The following is a 17,269-nucleotide window of genomic DNA, read 5'->3' as shown; positions in this document are numbered from 1 at the left end:
GACTTAATTTTTCTTCTGCGCTTTTCTCTTTCCATAGCTTGCCTGCACTCTCTCTCTCTCCATTCTTCTCTTCCTACTATCTTTCATAGCTTGTTCTCTCTTTCTTCCTACTATCTTGCATGGTTCAATCTCCCCTACTTCCTATTATGCTTTCTCCCACCTCTTCTCTTCATACCATCTTTCTTCGCTTGCTTGATTCAATTCACCAGCCATCCTTTATTGCAAGGATAGCAAGAGTTTGCACAATCAATGCCAATTTGGTAAGCAATTTTTTGTACTTGATATGAAATTCATAAACTAAGCCTTGCAAGCTCAACAATTAATTTTACCATCTATTTTACATAAAATTACATCGCATGCCATTATCTCTACCCATGTGACATAAACAACTTTGGCATTCACAACATTCGTAGACCTGTTCATATTCAACAAAACCCACTAATTTTCCCATTTGATTCTGTACAAAATACATCATCGGTCATTTTATCTATCTAATGGCTAAGCGGATTACCTGAAAAAATGCATGGCCTTTGCAAATAGAACTCATTCTATAAAAGCTCAAACAAGTGTATCAAGAGTTCTCAAAAGTTAAAATGAGTCATTTCTCCCCGGATTCCGGGAAAATTTTTGTCACCCCCTGCAGAAACTAGGAAAAGAACATTGTTCTATCACATGGGTAACGCCATCAAGAAACCCGCAAAATTTACAGCAATCAAAGGAATGCCAGAAAAAATGGTTTCTGTTTTCATTCGTTACAAACACAATGTTTTCTGGTTCCTGAATATTTGCCAGAGTTTTGAGTCTTGTTTTATTCCATACCTAAAACTTGAACTCGCAAATGTAGTTTTACACACAGAGCTACACGGAAAGTGCACAAGCAAATCAGACAAATCTTCTTCCAAGTTGCAAATGGTAGAGCTCCTGGAAATCCGAAATCATGATTCTTTCAGTTATCTGCAATGGAAGAAGGAAGTCAGAGAAATGGAGTTCAGGTGAAGTGGAGGACGGAGAGAATGATATATTTTTTTTCCCTAGAATTTGGTACTCACCGTGGGGAGACCGAGAGCTGGTTGTTGAGAAGTCAGAGGAGGCCATTGGGATCGAAATTGAGAGCTGGGTTGTGGAGAATGAGGTCTGGTTGGACCTCTCTTCCTCAAGGCCGGACCAGGAGTCTCTGGTTTTAGGCCACTCGTCAAAGAAAGGACGGAGAGACTGACCCTCCTGTTTCACAACCTCTCCCGACGCAAATTCGCTGCTGAAGAACGAATGCTGGGGGTAGTCACTCTGCAAGATGGAGTTTTCACTTGATTTTGATGGGGGGAATGATGAGACCCGTGATGGCATCAGAGGCCATGTGCTGTCCAAAGGCGAGTCCATCTGAAGACCCCTGTTGCTTCCTGAAGCTTCAGAGAAGAAACTATGTTCGCCTACCTCGGGTTTAAGTCCATGAAGATACCTGCATGTCTCAGTTGATTAACAATAAAACCTGAAAACTCAAGCCATACCATCTATTATATCAGCCTTGTCAATGGAAAGAAAGCAAAAGAAATCGGGAAATGAAGGGTATCCATGCTTGCAGAGATGCAGCAATCATAACAATGCTAATAAGAATAAGCCAAGGGCATCCTATTATGCCGATCCATCTCCATTTTTCGGTTTACACCTCCAAAATCTACGCCAAAATGCTATGTAGGATGAAATAACCCCGTTTAATTGACAGACAAATGCTCAAAACCTCTTATTTAAGTCTTACTCAGAAAATGACTTTTGAGTAAAGCATACAATGGGCACAGGCAAGTACAACATTTTCTTGAACCATTTGCTTTTGGACATTGCTAGGCCTGTATGAGTGGGAGCTGAAGTAACTAATATTGATATCAAGCTTCAAACTGTTATCAGGTTTATGAATAAAGACTATTTAGATTTGGCCATGGAACAATATGAAAAGATTATTCTATTTGCGGATGAACGGACACAGGGCTACTTGCATATGCATTACAACAAGACTGGCTGTTTACAGGCTTTGTTAACACAGAAGCTTAGAGACCCCAGGGCCTAAAAGGACCCAAAATTGGAGAAAAGAGGAGAAGGTTAAAATTAAAGAACGCCATTCTGCTGTAAACTGAAGCTATGCTGTAACTTCTTTGCTCTGCACAACTGCACACCAAGCATTTCCAGGGACCAAACCATAAATATTGTACTACTACCTACCCACCTACCAAGTAAGAAGAAAAGATGATAGCTTCACAGCAGAAATATCAGAAGGGTTCATAAAAGAGGAAGCTGATAATATCTGGAAACAACCTTGACGTTGGTAAAAGAGAATTCATACAAGAGAACTACTAAAACGTCGCTAGATGTAAGGATAAGATACGAGCTTTTGTGATGAAGTTGTTTAGGCATGGCTATCTTTAATACCACAGAATTCTAACTTCCTTTTCTTCCACAGTTTGCAGGTAACCCTTTAACAAAAATTCTGTAAAATCCGGGGCTGTCTGCCCTCGAGGCAGAAACAGAAGACAATAATCTGTAGGATGGTCAGGAACAATTTTGAATGAATGTCAGGCTTCTGCACCGAAATTTCACAGAGAAAACAGAAAGCAAAGAACCAGACCAAAAAGAACACTGTCAAACACCGGACACAACGAATTTCGCCGACCGACCTCATGGACATCAGGGCCCAGAATCCTGAACCTCTCAGAAAATCATAAAGTTTTTCCTGCAAGATATCCAAGACCCATATGGCAGGAGTCCTCCATTTCACTATCTACCACACAATTTTCGCATATGGGCCCAACATAAAACCAAGATCCCACCACAGGTATTACAGCAGAAAAAAAGCCTATTGGGATTCATTTCACAGAGCAATAACCATAAAGGATACAACAATGCAGAATAGGATATCAGACAAGATCACATGAATTGGGATTGTACCTGTACCTGTAATCTTTATTAGGAATGCCATAGGGAATGGGCTCCATATGGAATTGGGATTGGTTGGTTCCGGACCCCGGGCCGCCTTGGGGGTTATTGAAGTTTTGCAGGGGAAGGTTCTGGAAGGTCCCGGCTCCACTGCCACTGCCTCCAGTGACAGTTAGTGAAGTCACAGTCGAAGAAGACTGTGTAGTAGTTTGTGATTCCACAGGCTTTCTTGAACGGTTGCGGCCACGGTGCATGTGGCGCTCACAGTACTTGGAGTCCGGGTAGGCGTCTTTGGAGCACCTCCATTTCTTGCCATCAGTCCTCCGGCATCTACCTGGCTCCGGGTCCACCTTCTTCCCATAGAAGGAACAGTAACCCACTGCAAAATCATACTCAAAAAGTAACATACCACACTTCTAACACCAAATACACTACTGAGGCAGGCATAGCATACTATATTCAAGCATCAATTCAATAGCAAGCTGAATGAATTTACCCGAAAAACCGATATAAATCACTTCATAGTCAGCTCTTAAGAGACAATTATCACAAGGGGCAACAGAGAATGATGAAAATGGGCAATTCATATAATACCAGCAATTTTTACAAAGACAAAGCAACATTGTAAACTAGATTCGTGCTAAACGAAATGACAAAGCCCAATGAAGAAAAGGGCATTTGGTAAAATCTTCTCAATGAAGATTAAAAGATACCTTTCAATTTTTCTTTTTTTTTCTTTTTTTCTTTGTTTTTTTTCCCAAGAAACTAACAAGTCCTGAAAGGAAAGAGGATAATGACCTCACCAAGAAAATCCAGTGATATAGCAAGTTCAATATCAAAAGGACATCAAAGAAGCTATTTTCTTTTCTTTTTTTTCTTTTTTTCCTAAAATCACACATAAGGGCAGATAAATCCCAAACTTTCTCTTTGAAAAATAAGGGAGTTCATCAAATGAGGGGCTACCACAAAACCCCAACTGTAAAGTCAAAATCAAGGAAGTTCATAGGCAGATGGGTATCCAGACACCAATGAAAAATATTTAACAAAGAAAAAGTGAAGAAAGAATACACCAAGAAAAGGGAAATCTTGCACAGAAACAATCTATATACTATTTATTATACTATTATTAGTAAAAACAAAGAAAGAAAAAACCCAAATAGAGGTGCAAAAACCAATCATTTTTCAAGAAAAATAGACATTAAACAAACTTAGAAGGAATCAATCCTTTTGCAACCCAGAAGATGAATCCAAGGAGCAAATCTGGAGATGGGGGAGAGGGAGAGTTTTAAGAGAGATGGAGAAGGAGCGAGAGGTGTTGTTGCTGGTGGGCTTACTGGTAGGATGGTGGAAGAACCTAGAAGACATAGATTCAAAGCTCTTCTGAATAGGAAGCACAAGATCAGGTGGGACGGGTAGTCCTGCCATTAGATACTTAAAGATCAAAGCTTGATGCTCCAGCTCCTGCCACTGAGACACTGTGAATGGTGATGACCTCACCATCATCCCTGTTGCCATTGATGCCCCCCCAACAGACCCACCTCCACTGTTCATCCCCTCCACCACCACCACCACCACCACCCACTAGTGTTTTCTCACAAAACTAACCCAACCCAGAAGCTCAAACATCATCACACTTGTTCTTCTCTGTCCCCTCCATCTGGGGTCTCACCATTTTGGGTTCTTTGCAAGTTTTGAGGATGTTTTTGGGGACAGTGACTGAGGTTCCTTTGTGGGTGTGTCTGTGTGTCACTCTCTCTGGCTCTTGTCTCAGCCTCTGTTTGTGAAGAAACCCCCACAAAGCTTTGCTTCATTTTATTGGAAAAGTGCCCTTTAAAGCGGTCATTATTTGGTGATTATTTCATTAATTAAGCTTCATTAAGGTGGGGTTTTGATGGGGTTTAGAAGATTGATGTAGTGATATGATTTCTCACAACCAGTCAACACAACCATGTCTTCTCACTTCCATTTACTTCACACCCTGTGGGTTTAATGGCTTGGGTCCCACCACCTAGTTAAATTGTCGCCAGCCCCAAAAATGCTTTAATTTTGGGGACACTATTCATTTCAAAAACTTAAATTGGGAGGTCAGATTTTTAATTTTCATTTACTTTCTTTGCTTATTTATTTCCATTCAAAGAAGCCCCTTTTAATTCTAGAAGCAAAATGAAACCATCAATTTTGTGATACAAGGAAGGTATAGTTTCATTCGAGGAAATTTCAGCTATTAGCTTTTAATATATTTCAAAAACACACCATTTTAAACCATATTTTTCATATAAGGATAATGTTTTTTATAATTTTATTTATATTTTTTACTTTTTTAATTCATCCTCCTCTCATCCGTCTTTGAGTTTTATGACAGGTAACGCAATATAATCACATATAACAATACTACTACTCCAAAAAATTATGTTATATATGGATGAAAATTTGAAATTAGATCTTGTTATTTAAAATTTCGATAATATTTTTCATAACTGTCAAAGTGATTAATTTACTTTTAATCGTATATCATTTACTATGTTCTTTTTTTAAGTATATAAACTCGAGAGAATCGTAAGATTGAGAAAATATAATAATTTTGAGTATCAAGATAAATTAAACACTTATAACACTAATTAATAAATTAATCAATGAAAGTTTTAGAACAAAATAAAATAATAATTTCCTAATTATAACCTAGTTTCATTTATTTTTATATTGCGAGTGTTGTCAAAAATTGATGATAATGAGATGAAAGATGTTGGTTAAGAAAATAAAATATAATTATTATTTATTAATCTTAACAACCAAGACTCTAAAAGTAACACGCCATTGACTTGGGTGGTTGAAAACAAAACTAAAATTCATTAATTGTTATATTTTAATTCTTGTGTGTTTTTAGTCAAGATTTGATAAAAGTCGACAATGGGGTGAGATACTTAAAACATGAATGAGTTTTTTTTTTTTTTGTCTATATGTAGGAGCTGAATTTAGGACCAAGATGATATAAATTAATTTTTTTAATGTTTTTTATCAATATTTTTAAGAATAATTTTTTAAAATAATTTCATTTACTTTTTTGAATAACAACAGTTAAATAATTTTTTTTATCAATTATCATTTTGATTTTGACAATATAAAATACAAACATTCCGTTAAAGCTATATGAAAAAATACAAGGTACACTTTGAATTAAAATAGATAAATTATGTTTTATTGATTTAATGGTTTTTATTATCAAATCTTAGATCTTTTAAGAAGATGTGGAAATTTTGTAAATGACAATATTTAAAATTTGTTTAAAAATAAATTTGAAATTAGGATTACCATTGATGTTTGCATGTTTTTTAAAAATAAACTAAAATATCATAGTTGTATTAATATTGGAAGTTTTATGAAAGCATAAAAATAATGTCATTGATGTCTTTTAGACTTATTTCTAAAGACTTTAAAAACTTAAATTAATGACAATTTAAATTTATTGAAAAATAAGTTTGAATTTACCTGTATCTTGAAAATTACTTTTAATTTTAAAAATTTGAGATACCTTAAATCCTTAAAACATTTGTTAAAAGGTTATTGTTTTTTTAAGTTAAAATTCAAAGAGTTCTTATATTTTATACAAATGTTATTACTGTTTTTTATTTTTTAATATGAAAAATAAAAAAATATATCCAAACGAGGCCTAGGTAATTTTGCTTAAAAGATTTTTAACGACAAAAGTACTTACAAGAAAAGAGTTGGTGACATAAAATTTTAAATCTTTAACTCAAAAATGGCCCCTATTCCCACGAAGCAAAAGGCTATTCCTTACCCATTTTGGAGTACTTTGAACGATTTTGAAAGGCCTTTGGCATCAAAAGGACATATCATATGGGTTTTGTCTTCTTGCTTCAAATTATAGTGTCCTAGATTATTAAAAAACAATGTTTTATATTCTTTTTCTCAATTGAAATAATTTCAAGCCTAGCTTATGCTATAAGCCTCTTAAGCACCACATGGCTCCTACTCATATATGAGTATTAAAATAACATCTCTCTCTCTCTCTCTCTCTCTCTCTCTCTCTCTCTCTCTCTCTCTCTCTCTCTCTCTCTCTCTCTCTCTCTCTCTCTCTCTCTCTCTCTCTCTCTCTCTCTCTCTCTCTCTCTCTATATATATATATATATATATATATATATATATATATATATATATATATATATATATATATATATTAAAACTATGACCTAGTTACATAAATCAAATCAAATAGTATTATGTATCTCTCTCTTTCTATATATATTAAAACCATGGCCTAGTTATATCAATCAAATAGTATTATGTATGTATTTTTAAGTCTCATTATTTATACCATAATCTCATTTAATAACACCTCTCTCTCTCTCTCTCTCTCTATATATATATATATATTAAAACTATGACCTAGTTACATCAATCAAATAGTATTATGTATCTCTCTCTTTCTATATATATTAAAACCATGGTCTAGTTATATCGATCAAATAGTATTATGTATGTATTTTTAAATCTCATTATTTATATCATAATCTCATTTGTTTATGTATTTACACTTTTATCTCATTTAATTGTATCATCGAGGATATGAATCTTATAATACATATTTAATAATTTAGATTTTTTTCTCCTGGAAGCAAAATTATGGTTTTTAACTGCTATTAGAAATAACATTTTTATAGTTTTTTTCTTACCAAAATAATTTAACTCTAGAGTCTAGACTCGTAAGGACACATGGCCATTTTTCACGTATGAGTCAATGAAACTTGTGAGAATAAAACCTAGAACTTCCTCAAGTAGAAGCAAAGCCATGGTCCCAAAATTGTGACCAAAACGAGAATGATGATATCTTCACATAGGAGTTGAATTTATTGCAAGTGTATCAAGTAATGTACCACATTATTAATTTAATTTTCTTATTTTTCTAGTACAAGAACTATGGGTTATTAATATTCATTATAGAAGGTGGCACTTAAATTGGGTTGGTTGTTTTTCATATACAAACACAAAATTTACTTTTGATACTTTTCTTCACCTTAAAAGAATCATAAAACACTTGTGATATAGTTGGTGAAATTTTAACGATTCAGTGATATAGTTGGTGAAATTTTAACGAATCAGGAAACAAATAATATTGAGGTTCAATAATGTCATAGTAGGCTCGAAGATTGATAACTCAAATTATAATGATATTTTATATTATAAAATGTTTAATTTATTCTCATTGAATATCAATTGATTCTTAAATAAAATAATTAAAATATAACATAAAAAATGATGTGAAAAATATAATACTGGACTTGAATCACAATCTAACTCGATGATGAATCATTTACGTAGTAATCATGTTCAATTTTGAATAATAATTATTTTAAAAAATCATTAAAATTAAAATCGTAATTACAATATGACATAATCTTTATATAAATGTCTTTAATATTACAAAAACAAAAAACAAAATATGCAATTATAACTATAAATATTGACAAATCAATTTAGAGGAATTAAATTACAAATAAGCCATTCGGTTTTGATACTTTTTATATCACTTGGTTTACCATAAATATGGTGCTACCTACACATAAAGGCCTCTTTAGTAGAGCCTTATCAAAAATCACAGCTGGTTTTGGCTTCTTTTTTGGTGAACCTTTGAAGGTGGAGATTAAAGTTATTGAGAGAAACCATAATTTACCCACTAAAAAAATGCTAAAAAAAGAAAAAAAAGACAAAAAAAAGAGGTTTCTAGTTGGGTTTGATGGCCACCACCCAATAACATGGCTTTTGCCCACATGTTCTCTCTTCATGAGAATAATAGGCCCCCCACCAATAACTTTTGATTTTAAGATTAGGTTTATTGAAAATCTAATTTCATTAAGCTACTTTATTTAGATCATTTTTCATTTAGGGATAGATAACTAATTATGGGTTTTGTTTTATATAGATTTATAGTACTTTTGAGGGTCACTATATTTTAATAAATGTTTTTTAAATTACATTGATAATAATTTTTGGAGTACCAAAATGTAGTTTAAAGGAATTTCTAAAATATTTATAAAAATCAAGTATTTAATAATGATTGAAAAATCATTTTTTTAAAATAATATTAATTTTTGGACCAATATTTGATTTTTTTTGTTTCATATTTTATTACCAAAATAACTTTCAAAATTACTTATTCTATATTCACATTTTTTAAATAAAAAAAAATGATATAATCTTCAATATTTAATTTTTTGAAAAATGAGAGTTTTTAAGCATTTATGTAAACATAATTACAAAATAGGAACTCTTTAAAAATAATTCAAGTTTTATATCATCGTCAAATGTAGTATTTAAGATAGTATATTTGACAAAAAAATATATAAAATACTAATTATTTTGAATACTAATTCTTTTATAAAAATCCATTAAATTATTTTCATGGCCCCCTTGCTAACCAACATGGGAAAGTTAATTAAGGTAGGAAAAAGGGGGGAAAATTAGCCAGGTGTCAATCGCATAGACACGGTGACCAATCTCACCTACAGGGTAGAGGTGAGCTTAGCATGTCTCTTTAGGCTTTATTATTTGTCCCCTCACCCACCCACTGCCACCACTTTAGCTGGCAGCAAGTACACGTGATGGGCTGGACTGAGACCGGGCCCAAAGGCCCAAGCCACCGGCAATAGCCGGTAAGTCACCGGAAAAGTGACGGCAAACTGCTTGAATGCCGGTGACAAAGGGCCAAATTGGGCCCAAATGGATGCTGCTGGTGGTGGGGCCCAGATTCCTTGCTCTTGCTTTTGGGGTTCAGAGTCCTGCCCAATCCACCGGCATTAGCCGGTAACCGCCGGAAAAGTGACAGGGGAGCTGCCGGAATGCAGGTGACAAAAAGGCCAAAATTGGGCCCAAATAGGCGGTAGTGATGGTGGGCCCAAAACCCTTATTCTTGCAGTTGGGGTTCCGAATGATGCCCAAGCCACCGGCCATGGCCGGAAAAGTGACCGAGAAGCTGCCGGAATGCAGGTGACATAAAGCCAAGTTGGGCCCAAGTGGGTGATGGTGGGCCCATAACCCTTAATATTGCTTTTGGGGTTCTAGGTGTTGCTCAAGCCACCGGCACAAGCCGGTAAAACGCGGGAAAAGTAACCGGGAAGCTGCCGGAATGCAGGTGACACAAAGCCAAGTTAGGCCCAAATGGGTGGTGGTAGTGATGGTGATGGTGATGGTGGGGCCCAAAACCCTTATTCTTGCTTTTAGGGTTTTGGATCATTGTATGGGAGTATGCTAAGGTACTCATCATCTCTTGGACCACAAGTTCTCGAATCTATCACCACATATCTCTTTGAGCTCTGATAGGGGTACATGGGTGATTTTAAAATCCTTCACCCCTCAATAAATTTTTTATCCCCTTTTATTTGTAATTTATTTAAATTATTATATTTTATATATAATAAGGTTTGAGTTGTCAAATTATTTAGTTTTTATATAAAATTTAATCATTATTGAAATCACCCCATTCTCTCGTTTGTGATCAAATTATCAAATTATTGAGTTGACTTCACAACTATGTCTCACCGATAAGGTCAAACATGATGCATTCTTTGATACTACCATAACTATGATAAACAACTTTGTTCTTATGTTTCTTTTTCTTTTTTTAAGCAATTATTGGGATATCTATGAAAACTCTAATTTGAATTACAATTGTAGATTTGCACCATCATCCACGATGTCTAGGGTATTTAGTTTTAGGTATAAGTTTTTTTTGGTAAATATATTTTATCTAAATATATCTGGAATGTTGAAACATGAAATGAAAATAAAAATTTAAAGTCTGTTTAGTAATTATTTTCAAAAACAATTTTGAAAATTAGTTTTGAAAACTATTATCCAAATTTTGTAAAATAAAAGCTTTAATCTCTCACATTTATTAGCCTAAAAAATGAACTATTTTTTTTTACAAAAATATCCTTCCCGTTTTGTTGTAAAATATTTTAAAACTTACATGAAAATAGTTGAGATGGTAGAGAATATTTAAGTAAAAAATTAATTATTTTTTAAATTCAAATATGCGGCACATATTAGTGCAATATATCAAGCTCATGGCCAAAACCACGTTTCATTTCTTTTAATTGTATATTATTTATAAATTTTGATCTTAAGACTTAAAACTCGAGGATTCGAAGATTTTGATAATTTAAAGACACATTAAATAAATTAAAGGTTCATTGAAGTCTTGTTTGAAAATTTAAAGGACTTGTTGGGTAATCATTCTAAAAAAAATTATGAAAAATAATTTTTAAATAATGTTTTGTACATTTTAAAATCTATTTGAAAACCTGAATTGTTTTCTATGCTTTTGAGTATGTTTTAAAATTAATTTTTATATGTAACATTTGATATTTAATAATTCTTCATATTTATATAATTATTTTTTAAAACAATTATCATAACACAAGTTAAAACAACTAAAATAAGTTGTAGACATTCTTCGAAAATACTTATTTTTTGTTTTTTAAAATTTGAAAACTATTTTTTATTTTAATAATTTTTCTCATGTTTTGACATGAATGTGATATGTACCACTATTCTTATCTATACAATTTCATTTTTCCTATATAAGAAAAAGGTTGTCAAGAGGGCCTTCTTTTTCTATGGGAAAGAAGGTTGGGTTTGGACTCACTATTTGGATAAGGTATGATTTATTTGTCAAAATAAATAGACATGCATTAGTGTTAATTTGCCCTATGGAACAATTGGTTCAATTACGTACTTGCTTGGCAATGTCATATAGGCAGATAAACATTATGTCATATTTCAAATATAACGGTATGATATGGGACACCTAAGTTTCTTTAAATGGTCCACAAAAAGTGATTATAAAGTGTTTTTTAAGATGTTTTAAACAAAGTTGAGACTTTTGGATAAGTTACGAAATTAAATGATATTGGGTTTGTCAAATTCTAAAAGTGGTGATAAAAACAGTGGTTGAATATAAATTTGAGTATGACCTAAACATGATGGTCAAAACCTTCTTTTCAAGATAATAAAGGGTTTGTCGGTAAAAAAAAAATGTCAAAACCTCTTTTTCGAAATAATTAAGGATTTGTCGGTAAAAATATAAATTTGATTATGACCCAAACATAATAGTCAAAACCTTTTTTTCAAGATGATTAAAGGTTTGTCGGTAAACAAAATGTCAAAACCTTCTTTTCAAGATCATTAAGGATTTGTCGGTAAAGATATATATATATTTTTTGCATTCCACGTGGCATCTTTGTAACCAAATGTTAAAGTTCATAAAATAAACATGTGATACACATGCCAAATTGCATGAAAAACTATTTTTTTTTACTCACATATGCCTCATATAGTAAAAAGAATAAATAAAAAGGAAAAACATTTCTATATATAGAAGTAGTTTTAAAATCATAGGTACTATAGATAATGAATATGCCTTGTCCTATGAATGGAAATGGGTAAGAAAGAGCAAAATTGGTTGGTCATGGATAAGTGATTGTACACCCACCTTCATATTTTGTTGGGTGGAGGGAAAAAGGAGTTGATTTCATGATATCTTCCAACCTCATAAAATATCATCGAGAAAAATAAGAAATAGAAGTGGAATTTGTTTTTTTTAATTATGTTGGTTAATATCAACATATTATCTTTAACTGAATAGAAAAAATAAAATACTTTCGATTTTTTTATTCAGTCAAAAAACAAATCAAGAACAACTTTTTATGATGTCCTTAAAACAATCCTAACTTTTTGGGAAATAAAAACATAGTGCTTTCTTCATATGACCAAAATTTTGTTAATTCAAGCGTAAAAGAAATACAAGTATAAATAATTATTTATTAGAATATAATAATATCGTTGTTAAACAAGTCATCTAAATTACGATAATATTGAATATCATAAAAGATTTGATCTATTATTTTAAAGATGTTAATCAATTTTCAAAATACTAGACATTTTATATATTTGAGAATTGAATTTTAAAAATATTGACCTCATTTTTTAGCATTTACTATATACTCATGTTAAAAGGGAAAAATTGAAGATTCTACACAACTGTCAAAATAAGGCAATCTCTTTCATCATTCTCCAACAATAGCTGGCTTGTGGAGTCTTGTGATAGTATGCCTTGACACATGGCGATCAAGACCCCCAAACCTTGAACATTTCTTTGTGGTAGGGCCTTGGTAGAGAGAGAGCTTTATAATGAAGAGGCCAGGCAGAGTAAAGGGTAAAGGAGAGTGTCATTCCGGTTGCCAATGATGCAAGTATAGGAGTGTTTTACGCCTATTTGGTATCTATTTTGAAAATAGTTTTTTATTATAAAAAAATAAAAAATAAAAAACACGTTTCACAATTAAAAAAACACAAATTGATAGTCGGTGAGCCGCTTGGGTCTTGGGTTTATGGTTAGCGAGAGGAATATAGTATCTTTTAATTATTTTTATTTATTTTTTAATTATTATTTTAAAAAATAATTATATGTAGAATAATTAAAAATAAAATATTAAATATAAAAATATTAAAAATAGGTTAAAAAAATTTAACTTTCTAAACAGACTTTTATTCTACAAAAATTAAAAAAACATTTTTATAAACTATTTTTCATAATTATTTTCGAAAATAGTTACTAAATAGTTTTTATAGTATTTGAAAAAATGAAAACCATATGTCAAACGTCGGTTTGATAATTATAAAAACACATTTGATAAATTTGGTAGAAAAAAAAACGGCTTTTGTAGATTTAAAAAAAAATAAATTTATGATATTTTTAATTTTTTAAATGCTATAAATAATAATAATAATAAATCTTATAAACTTTTGTACTATGAATAATGTATAGTTGCTTTAAAAAGAATAAGTTCATAACACTATTTTTTATATTTTTATATTTAAAAAAAATATTTTTAAAAATAATAAAAAATCTAAAAAAATGTTTTAAAACTATTTTGGAAAAATTATGAAACACATGTTTAAGGGAAATTTGGTAGCATCAGGGCCAAAACAACCACATTTGACATTTGTATAAAATGGAGTCACATCAACAACTCATCGTCCTCGATTCTTCTCTCTCTCTCTCTCTCTCTCTCTCTCTCTCTCTCTCTTCATTGTCACGTGAAGAAAGCAATGGGAGAGGGTGTATAATTGAGTGAATGAGAAAACCCAAAGAGAGAGAGAGAGAGAAATGGGGTTATGTTGATGTCATATAGCTGGTTCTCACTCACAAATTCACAATGACTTCACTCCTGTCACCAATGTGTGAGTTAGTACACTCCCAGAAGCCCACTCAATAATTGAATGTGGCTAAGGCAATTCCTCCTCCCAAAGCAAACATCTGATCATTACCTTTCCTAAGTCTTTTCTTTCATATCTCCCATCCATGCTTGATGTCTAGTAGGTTTCAACTTCAAAATGTCTTCCTCTTTCACATTGCCATTTGGCCTATGTTAGTCTCACAATGTCTTTTAGAGCTTCTCTTGGTGTTTTTCTTTTAATATCCATCGAGAGTTTCTCCAAAAATATTATAAATGTCTTCTCAAATTTTCAAAATTATTTTTTTTAAATTTTGTTAAATGACTTTTTTTTTTTTTTTTTACAAAAAAACATGTTTAAAGTTAAAGGTGCATTTAAAAAATACTATCAAACATACCCTTAAAACTTATTTGAGAGTGATTCTAAAATGTTTTTCTAATATTTTTGACGCTTATTTTTTTTTTTATATATAAAAAAAATTCATTTTCAAATACTAAAATGATTAAAAACATTTCCTATAATCACGGTCAAATAAACTTTTAAAGAGTGTTTATTTTTTTAACTTTTCATTGAAAGCAATTTACTTGCAGACTTTAAATTATTTTCCTATTTTCTTAATGACTTAATATAAATTTTTGTCTCAATATAAATAATCAAAATATTTAACTTTTTTTAAATGAAAAAAGTAATATGTTTTTTTTTTTCACTTTTTAATATTTTATAAAAATAAAATATTACAAAAAACAAACAAGTTAATGCTTAACACTATTTAACTTTAAGTTTTATTTAGAATTGAGTAAAAAAAAAGAAACACCATCTTAATCTTTTTAACATTGCTAAATCTTCTTATATGTGATTTGTTTTGGAGAATGTAAAAAGAGAGTCAATGTTAGGGATAATCTTTAATTTATTATAATAAAAATGTTGTAAAATAAGGACAAATACAATGCAAATCAAAATAGTAGAGATGAAATATATCTTATTTTGATATATAATAGGAAAGAATAAATCAAAGAAGAGAGTTGAGAAAGTTGAGATAATGAAAAACAGAGAGAATGAGAGAAAGTAAGAAATTTATTTCTTACTTAATGATACATATTACAAGGGATGGGAAACCTTTTATAGGCTTTCCAAATGACCTTCATTAATATTCCCATTAATGAATATTAATGGAACTCATAAATAACATTAATGGTTTCCATTAATGAGTATTAATGGAAGTCATAAATAACACTTAATTAACATTTATTATAATTAATGTGGTTGCATTCATTATTTCAGTTATAACACTCCCCCTTGGATGTCCACCACATTGAAGAATATGCCTCATTAAAATCTTGCTAGTAAAAAACCTTATGAGAAAAACTTAGCGAAGGAAAAAGAGTGCAACATTCTTATAATTCTTTAAATTGCTCTTGGTATGTTCAAACTGCCTTGTTAAAAACCTTGCCAATAAAACCCAGTAGGACAAAACCTGGACGAAGGAAAAAAGAGTACAGTACACTAACACCCTTTTACAAGCTTACTCCTCCTCATGTCGATATCCTTGAGTTGACGTATTCCAATCCTGTGTATTAACTTCTTGAATGTTGAGGTTAACAATGATTTGTTAATAAATCTGCTAAATTATCACTTGAGCGTATTTGTTGCACATCAATTTCACCACTCTTTTGGAGTTCATGTGTATAAAAGAATTTTGGTGAAATATGTTTAGTTCTATCTCCTTTAATATAACCCCTTGTTATTTGTGCAATGCATGCAGCATTATCTTCAAATAATATTGTCGGGTCACCTTTGATAGAGGAGAGTCTACATGATTCCCGAATATGCTGGATCATAGATCTTAGTCATATACATTCACGACTTGCTTCATGAATTGCCAGTATTTTTGAATGATTTGATGATGTGGCCACCATTATTTGTTTGACAGATCTCCATGAAATAACAGTACCATTGTAATTAAACACATACCCTGTTTGTGACCTACCTTTATGTGGATCTGAAAGATATCCTACATCTGCATATCCAAGCAATTGTTGCTTTGATTCCATTGAGTAAAATAAACCCATATCAGTAGTTCCGCGAAGATAATGCAATATATGTTTCATACCATTCCAATGTCTTTGAGTTGGAGAGGAACTGTATCTTGCTAATAAATTGACAGAAAAAGTAACGTCTGGACGTGTACAATTGACAAGATACATAAGTGCACCAATACCACTAAGATATGGTACTTCAGGACCAAGTTACTCTTCATTTTTTTCACAATGACGAAATGAGTCTTTTTTCACATCAAGTGATCGGACAACCATTGGAGAACTTAAAGGATGCCCTTTATCAATATAAAAACGCTTCAAAACTTTCTTAATGTATGTTGATTGATATACTAAAACTCCATTTGGAAAATACTCGATCTGCAGGCCGAGACAAAATTTTGTTTTTCCAAGATCTTTCATCTAAAATTCCTTTTTAAAGTAATTTGTTGTTCTTGTGAGCTCTTCAGGAGTTCCAACAAGATTTAAATCATCAACATACATTGCAATAATTGCAAATCCGGTTTCTGATTTCTTAATGAAGATGCATGGGCATATAGGGTTATTCACATACCCTTCTTTTAGCAAGTATTCGCTAAGGCAGTTGCACCACATGCGTCCAGATTGCTTTAATCCATACATGGATCGTTGTAACTTGATTGAGTATATGCTACGAGGCTTTGTACTATTTGATCTAGGCAATTTAAATCCTTCAGGGATTTTCATGTATATATCATTATCCATGGATCCGTATAAATATGTTGTAATAACATTCATGAGACGCATATCCAGTCCTTCTGAGACTGTCAAACTAATTAAAAAACGGAATGTGATTGCGTCCATGACGGGAGAATATGTTTCCTCATAGTCAATACCAGGTCTCTATGAGAAACCTTGTGCTACTAATTGCGCTTTATATCTTATGATCTCATTTTTCTCATTGCGCTTTCGTACAAATACCCATTTGTACCCAACAGGATTTACATCTTCAGGTGTTTGGACTACAGGTCCAAAAACTTCTTGTTTTGTTAATGAGTTTAACTCTGCCTGTATAGCTTCTT

General features: G+C 31.9%; 1 protein-coding gene across 2 annotated transcripts; it reads right to left on the bottom strand.

Annotated features, from left to right (window-relative positions):
* Positions 1-529: 529 nt before the first annotated feature.
* On the bottom strand, positions 530-4,729 carry LOC100259737 (growth-regulating factor 4). Of its 2 annotated transcripts, none has more exons than XM_010663786.3 (4): positions 4,257-4,729; positions 2,935-3,301; positions 1,050-1,456; positions 530-954 (listed from the first exon to the last, which is right to left on the bottom strand). In XM_010663786.3, the coding sequence occupies exons 1-4, from the start codon at positions 4,471-4,473 to the stop codon at positions 947-949; spliced, it is 999 nt and encodes a 332-aa protein (XP_010662088.1). In that variant the 5' UTR covers positions 4,474-4,729; the 3' UTR covers positions 530-946. The 2 variants fall into 2 exon arrangements, with proteins under 2 accessions (XP_010662088.1, XP_002270427.2); XM_002270391.5 differs by having other exon boundaries at positions 2,941-3,301; positions 4,257-4,728.
* Positions 4,730-17,269: the final 12,540 nt, after the last annotated feature.

This window comes from Vitis vinifera, chromosome 16 (genome assembly GCF_030704535.1).
Source record: "Vitis vinifera cultivar Pinot Noir 40024 chromosome 16, ASM3070453v1".
Classification (NCBI taxonomy): Eukaryota; Viridiplantae; Streptophyta; class Magnoliopsida; order Vitales; family Vitaceae; genus Vitis; species Vitis vinifera.
The sequence above is the reverse complement of the archived record's forward strand: the minus strand, read 5'-3'. Positions and strand labels throughout refer to the sequence as shown.

Bases quoted from the DNA above. Each gene is read 5' to 3' on its own strand.
- LOC100259737 (XM_010663786.3), bottom strand. From the start codon at position 4,473: ATGAACAGTGGAGGTGGGTCTGTTGGGGGGGCATCAATGGCAACAGGG. The intron at 3,302-4,256 runs GTAAGCCCACCA...ATGATTTTGCAG, and splicing joins GTTCTTCCACCATCCTACCA to TGGGTTACTGTTCCTTCTAT. The intron at 1,457-2,934 runs GTACAATCCCAA...TGAGACATGCAG, and splicing joins AATAAAGATTACAGGTACAG to GTATCTTCATGGACTTAAAC.